The 7,500-nt window shown below is 37.5% G+C and overlaps 2 protein-coding genes across 2 annotated transcripts in view; both read right to left on the bottom strand.

The window, feature by feature from the left end:
* Positions 1–2,518: 2,518 nt before the first annotated feature.
* Positions 2,519–4,778, bottom strand: LOC145484850 (uncharacterized). The gene is made up of 2 exons (XM_081463491.1): positions 3,758–4,778; positions 2,519–3,562 (listed from the first exon to the last, which is right to left on the bottom strand). Exons 1-2 carry the CDS (start codon positions 3,790–3,792, stop codon positions 3,187–3,189), a joined length of 411 nt encoding a protein of 136 aa, XP_081319617.1. The 5' UTR covers positions 3,793–4,778; the 3' UTR covers positions 2,519–3,186.
* Positions 4,779–6,406: 1,628 nt separating this feature from the next.
* The window catches only part of LOC145484820 (uncharacterized), a 7,950-nt gene continuing 6,856 nt past the window's right edge, over positions 6,407–7,500 (bottom strand). The window contains exon 4 of the mRNA XM_081463463.1: positions 6,407–6,636. Within this exon, the coding sequence (XP_081319589.1) occupies positions 6,632–6,636 (5 nt within the window). The 3' untranslated portion in view covers positions 6,407–6,631. The remainder of the gene's footprint in view (positions 6,637–7,500) is intronic.

Below are 7,500 nucleotides of genomic sequence, written 5' to 3'. Positions count from 1 at the left end.
CTCTATAAATTTTATTGACACATTTCTCCGAATATCGCATGTATAAGAAACTCGCATTGATTATATTCTTGGCAAGGGTGGTCAGTGTATATCAATCATCCATTATATCCCAGATTCTTGAATTTTTGAATTCTCATTTTTGATGGCATGACAGTGAAAATCAACAATAGGTTGAAAGAAAAATACAGAAGAGCTTGATATACTTCTCAGCTGGAGTCATAGGACAATCAAATTTCGTCTGCAAATCCCATATTATCATTGTGTAGCGGTGACGATCTTTTCGTTGACATCAACTTAATTTCTTCTTGGACGTATCCTGATCCCAACACTTTGTGTTGTTAAACAAACACCATTTGTCCGCATTATCATTTTTATCCCCTCATTAACATTAAAATATAGTTCGATGCCGGTGCTCCGATGACCGTTATGACTATTCTATAACACGCTATAGCAAGGTCGGGTTGGAGAATAAGAAAGATTTATCAAAGCTACGCTGCAGCTAACTGACCATAACACTTTTTATTGTTCAGCTCACCTATTTCGCAATCTTGTCCCTCGAATCCTGCATCACATGAACAGCGATGTCCTCTCTCTGTAAAACCTGTTTGACAAGCTGCGTTGTTCTTACATCGATTATTTAAGCAAGCATCCTGAAATGTGACCTATAAACGATAAATAGCTTGCTGTATTTTAAGGTTATAAGATATTTTGACAAAAAGAGATATAAGAATTTTGTCGCCATTCTTAAATGTTTGATTTTTTATTATTACCATGGCCAAAATTTTACGCCGATTCAGGTTTACGCTTGAGTTTAGAGGAAAGTTTTAAGCGATTTCAGTGCTTTTATGAATGTTCCAGTTTTTAAAAGAGTTAAAATGTTTGGTTTGTACTTTCTGATAAACATGTTGAAATCACCTTGCAAGATGTTTTACACTCGAAAAGCTTGTAAATCACTCGTCTAACGGCTCGTGATTTACAAGCTTTTCTCTTGTTCTTAATTCCAACATTCCACGTGGGTTATTACCCCAATAAACCCATGGAAAGTGTGGTCTATTGATTTATTGTAAGGCATTCTTTAATTTAGTATCATAGGAAGCATGAATTTTGTTTAAGATATTTACCTTAGCACCCCGGTGAGTATAACTCGAGTTGTTGACCAAGTCTTTCTCGTGCCCTTCACGAGTGACATCATTCAATTCACATTTATGTTTTCCTGTCTCATCGCTCGTCATGATATTGTAGCTGATACAATTTGGCTCCATGTAACATAGAGTCTCACAGAATTCCTCTAAAGTGACGTCGATGATACGTATCACGTGATTCATTAGACGTCTGCCGTGGAACACTTGTTCGGTTCTGAACTGCAACTGACGACAGTGGCCTAAAAAAGTTGTTATTGAAAAATTTCATGGGATAAATCGTTGTCTTACGGTGGAATTTCTCGCTAAATTTCACCTACAACATCACGTAGAATTTACTTTAATTATATAATATTTTATAATCACTTTCCTCTGCCTGTAAAATTTGTCTTTAGGCCCAGCCAGTAAAAACAAATAACAAAACTGAGAAAACTAAACTCAAAATTTCCAGAAAAGACTATATTATTGAAAAAGAAAAGGCTACAAAGATAAAGATTAAAGTATATACTGCCGTCTAGAGGAGGTTTCTCCTGCCGACTCTTTAGCGCGTTTGCGACATGACTGAAAGATATGGGTAAAAGTGGTTTACTGTTATTTGATCGAAGCACACGGTGTTTCAGCACCAAAGAAGGCAAAATTACAGATATAAGTGTTACTTAATTTTTGTTTTTTTTCTATCAGACTGAAACATAGTGAACTTTGATCATGAAAAACTGGCACTACCAGTAATTTTTTCGGCATAGTCGCGTACGTTTTTATGCTTTTGTACAACAAACGCTCTCAAAACAGCTGTATTCAACCAAATGGAATTAATGCAAACTGGTCAAACCTTGAGCGAAGGTTGTCTTGAGTATTAGACATGGAACCAGCAAGGTTACACAAAATATACGCAAAACAGACGACATTGCCTGCAAGAAGATGTTTCTTGTGGCAGGAGGTGTGCATAATATCGACAGAAGCATGGCCTAAGGTGTTTTAAACAATACAAACTTAAGAGGCCCTGCGCCTAAGAAACGACCGATGATTTCCGGCTAAAAAATAAAATCGGCCGATTTTTATCTCCCAAGTATAGGTTACCGAATACTATTTAAAAATGAATTTCTTTTGTTTCAGTTTCGCTTTAAACCAAAAATATCGAGCCGCAAACTTTTTCCGTCTGATAGCAGCAAAATCAGGCCGAAAATAAGGCCCCGCTAAAAACTGTTCGGAAATTACTATCGCAACGCAAAATAATGAGAAAACTACACAGTGTTGAAGAAAAAGGCCTTTTAATGCAATATCATTCGATAAACATCAAAAAACTGCCGAAGCGATTAAAAAATAAAGTTTCAAATATTGCATACTAAATTAGATGGAACGTTAGAGCTGATTTTAAAATAATTATTTCTCAAAAGTTCAACGCTTTTGAAAGCAGTCACAGTGATGAATCAGACATTGGAGGGATACACACCACGTTTCTGAAAAAACATTTTTCGGCCAAAGTATATTGACCTTATACAAAGCGTTCAAAGTTACCGTGTTTACCGTTATCCTGCTACTTGGGCGAAACACTTCTCTTTTGCCAATACGGCCGTGGATAGCGTGGTAAACGCCACTTTAAACCTTGCTAGGCATTCGAAGACCATCCTGAGTAGAAGGACGTAGAATTAAAAGAGAAAGGAAGATGAAAAATACGTAGAAAAAGAAAATAACTCGAAATTACCATCTGCTAACGAAAGTTGAATCTGGAAAATGTCGTCGCGTGACAGCGGCCATTGACGTCTTTAGAGACCTTAAGCAAACACTTCAGGCGGTTAGGTGGAGGCGGCGATGGCCGCGCGGGAGTTGGGTTGAGACCGCCTCCTCTTGGCGCGAAATTAGAATATTAAGCTTTCGTAGAAGCGGCGGCGAGCAACGGCTGTTTTGCTTTCGTTTTAAGTGGTCCAATTTGACTTTGTTCGTGGATTTTACGAGCATAATGGCAACTTTTCGAGAAGTCCGAGACCTTCTAGCTGTTGCATGCTTTGAGGACATCATAGACGAGGATGAATTTCTGTTGCTGAGGGATCTACACACGTCGAAAAATCTTTACTTTCCTTACGAAGACTGAATCAGCCTTGTCTTTACTAGTGCAGCCAAGGTCACTGGCCTCTGCCTCCTCCCATTTTCCTGATATTTCTTCCATCAGAATATTCATCTCGCTATCTTCGATGTCAACTCCACTCAGTTTCGCCTTGAATTTGTCCAGTAGTAGTTTGAAATGTTCCTTTACGTTTTTCCGCTTCACCTGAAACTTCACGGAGGTTTCGTCATTCAGACGATCCGTGATGGCATTCCATACTTTTCCTCGATCTACAGTCCTTGGTTTGAAGATCCATGGTTCTGAAGCTCTGACTTCTTTCGCTAGGATCAAATCGTGTGCTTCTGTCCATTCCATGATCGAGCTAGAAGAGAGAAAACAAAAGCTTATTAAAAACAGGTCCTGTCTATCGATTCACCTTTCGGAAATATTCCAAAGTTCTGGAGACAAATTGGAAGAACAAAATAGCATTTTGTACCAGCAAGTACTTGCAATCTAAAGTTTTAAAGTCCACAAGACGTGAACATCACTCCGAACAATGTGAATCCAGGAAACTCACCCATTTCTTTTGCTTTTCTCTCCTTCGCTTGCCATCTTTCTTCTTCACTCACACCTCCAATGTGAAGTGAGATTTTCGCTGTAAAGCAAACGAAATATCAAATATTTGCAAAAAAAAAAAAATACAAAGAGAGGTGTCAAAAAACATTTTTTAACTTTATAAAAGAGTTTCTGTGTATTTTAGGTGCTACAAATGGGAAAATAAAGCGACCGTCTCTCGAGGCGGCCAAACCTACCTTTCTCGCCGCCGCCACTGTTGGAAGACGCGGGCAACACTCCACGTGATTATGCTAATTAGGTCGAGAGCGGGAAATTTTACTTCCGGTTGGCGTCCACTTCGCCGCCTCCAGTGTTTGCTTAAGGTCTCTTTTGTCTACACAGCGGCGGAATCCAAACAAATACACAAATAGGAAAACAATTTTTCCCGGCCAGAAGACGTTTAGTGGAGCAATGTTATGTTATTTTTCACAAATGATGGTCACTCAAAAAGAAAAACTTCCCCAACCGCCACACCGTCTTGGCCGCAGCGTGATCTGAGTTATGGGGTCACGACTGCATCCCTAGCCGCTGACCGCCCGAAGGACATTGCAGACTCGTTTTCCCACGCTCTTGCGACTTGACGTGACAAATGACGTCAATGGCCGCTGTCACGCGACGACATTTCCCAGATTCAACTTTCGTTAGCAGATGGTAATTTCGAGTTATTTTCTTTTTCTACGTATTTTTCATCTTCCTTTCTCTTTTAATTCTACGTCCTTCTACTCAGGATGGTCTTCGAATGCCTAGCAAGGTTTAAAGTGGCGTTTACCACGCTATCCACGGCCGTATTGGCAAAAGAGGAGTGTTTCGCCCAAGTAGCAGGATAACGGTAAACACGGTAACTTTGAACGCTTTGTACAAGGTCAATATACTTTGGCCGAAAAATGTTTTTTCAGAAACGTGATGTATATCCCTCCAATGTCTGATTCATCACTGTGACTGCTTTCAAAAGCGTTGAACTTTTGAGAAATAATTATTTTAAAATCAGCTCTAACGTTCCATCTAATTTAGTATGCAATATTTGAAACTTTATTTTTTAATCGCTTCGGCAGTTTTTTGATGTTTATCGAATGATATTGCATTAAAAGGCCTTTTTCTTCAACACTGTGTAGTTTTCTCATTATTTTGCGTTGCGATAGTAATTTCCGAACAGTTTTTAGCGGGGCCTTATTTTCGGCCTGATTTTGCTGCTATCAGACGGAAAAAGTTTGCGGCTCGATATTTTTGGTTTAAAGCGAAACTGAAACAAAAGAAATTCATTTTTAAATAGTATTCGGTAACCTATACTTGGGAGATAAAAATCGGCCGATTTTATTTTTTAGCCGGAAATCATCGGTCGTTTCTTAGGCGCATGACCTCTTAATTCTGTTTCAGTGAGCCAAATCAATCACATAATTTCTTGCTTGTTATAGAGCTTTCGTTTAGGTGTGTAATGGGCCGAAATTAACTGATAAATAGAAAGACTAACCCGCGCTAGTTAACAACAGAGAACAATAACATTTTTCTTGTGGAGTCGCATTTCGTTGATTGGACTAACACACATCTTTTTTTAAGTTATTTTACATCGTGGTAACGCTAACCTAGAGGTATATTTCTGCAATGGGTGGCTTAACTTATGCTGATGGGATGTTTCTTATGTAATTAATTTTAGCACTTTACAATTAGAACTTTCTCAGATTTAATTGCCTCAGGTAAAATGTGTCATTTTCCCTTTTTTAATAAGGCAATTTGAAACTGACGTTATATTATTTGTTAATCTACTATTATAAGATTTATTTATGCTTAAGTTTTACGATTCCGGTCACGGACAGAAATCAAGCAGACATGCAAAAAAACCTTATTTGAACTCTCAACATGCACGAATCATACTTGAGATAATTTTATGCACGTAAGCATAAGCCGACATTTGCAGGCGCAGTAAGTTGTTGATAAGTTTTTTTTAATTAGCGCCTTTTTTCTGGAGCAATTTTTTAACTGACGTATGTGATGTTTCTTATGCTGATGCTTGTGTGATAGTGAAAACCAACTTTTCGTATTTTTTACTTTTTTTTTTTTAAATGCATATAATTTAATCCACGTGGTAAACGCAAGACTAGTGCGACCTTCATTTTCAACGAGCAACTTGTAAAACAGTCTTAAACTCAATTCATTGCAAAAGCAATGTGGAATAATTGTTTCAAGTGCAATAAATATAAATTTTTAGAGTTTTAAAGCGTAATATTGAGGGTCTCGTTATCGGCCGATATAAATAATTTTTTTTTTTTTTTTTTTGTGGTCGTTGCTGTTGTTGCGAGGTATAGCTATAAGTTATAAACGAGTATAATTTCAATATTTCAGGGGAAATCAAATCTTACACTTCTCGAAGAAAACAAGAAAACGTCCAAGATCGTAGGTATGGAGTTTGTAGGGTAAGGTAGAGTAGGGAACTCCTGCGGATAATGGCAAAGGCGGGATATCACTAAACCATAGTACAACCACATGAATACATTAAACCTGAGTTACAAGTGAGCGTTGTTTCATGCTTTCTTTTGTTTTCCAGAATGTATGGTTCAGAATATGGCATTCTGTGAAAAGGATATTTGCATATTACGAAGGAGTAGGGTGTGGGATTTGGCTGAGTCATCCAGACGAAAAACAAATGAATTGCGACTAGCACAGTATAAATTGGCTCGGAAAACGAAGAAAACCACAATATTGGAATGCATAACTCGCAAACTTTATTTACTATTAATTTCCTCGGTAATGCTTTAGACGTTTACTGTTAACCTGATGTGGTTTTCTGTGTAGTCTATAATTCGTATTTCTTATCCTTGTCATGTAGTCACTTGTTAAGCCATCATGCTAAATAGAAAAAACAATAATAAAGAACATTGTTAGCCTCCAGGAAAGTTCCTTAATAAATTATCAATCAACTGGCTGCGGTTAACTTTTGGAGCAATTTAAACACACTTATATTTTCGTAACAATCTTAAAATGGCCAGGGCCTTTCTTCTATTACTGTTTCTCTTGAATCTCAACTTCGCCTAAGGACTTCTGCAAAAAAAAAAAAAAAAAAGAAAAAAAATTGCAAAATGCTATTTACATAGAATTTCCGGTAATGTTTCAATTTGGCTCCAACTACGTCATATGAACTCAGGAGCGTGCATGGCTGTGCCACCAAAATAGACTTTAATTATCGTAAGAAATTCGCTTGTTGTTCACATCGCAATTTTTTTTCCTCAAGAGTTCTTTAGGCGGACAAGTGAAACCAATAAAATTTGTATTTTATCCCAAAAGAGACAATAAGGAAGCCAGCTCCTTTACTCATCACCCCAAACCCACAGTTGTGCCATTTGAAGTACGGTAGAGGTAGCAGATTTCTTTGTAGATTTCTTTGGTCAATTTAGCTTAAAATTTTAATACAAAAACAGTATCAGTCCTTTTGAGTCTCTCTCGTTGTAAATGTTTTGTCTTTTTTTTTTTTTAATCTTCATAGGAATAATAAATAGATTATCGAAAAATCTTACAAGAAGCTGATAACAAGTGAATGTGTTTTAAATGGCTAACTTTTAAGTTGTATTTGATTTTAGTATTACCCAGCTAGTGGACTAATGCAAATCCTTCATTTTAATTGGCTACGCTATACTAGAGGGCTATTAATTAACAATTAGACCCGTAGCCCGCAAGGGCTACGGGTCAACAGCCCATGAGGCGAAGCCGAATGGG

This window comes from Orbicella franksi, chromosome 4, assembly GCF_964199315.1.
Source record: "Orbicella franksi chromosome 4, jaOrbFran1.1, whole genome shotgun sequence".
Classification (NCBI taxonomy): domain Eukaryota; kingdom Metazoa; phylum Cnidaria; class Anthozoa; order Scleractinia; family Merulinidae; genus Orbicella; species Orbicella franksi.
This window is presented reverse-complemented; position numbering and strand designations above follow the sequence as displayed.

Bases quoted from the DNA above. Each gene is read 5' to 3' on its own strand.
- LOC145484850 (XM_081463491.1), bottom strand. From the start codon at position 3,792: ATGGCAAGCGAAGGAGAGAAAAGCAAAAGAAATGG. The intron at 3,563-3,757 runs GTGAGTTTCCTG...TCTCTCTTCTAG, and splicing joins GAGAAAAGCAAAAGAAATGG to CTCGATCATGGAATGGACAG.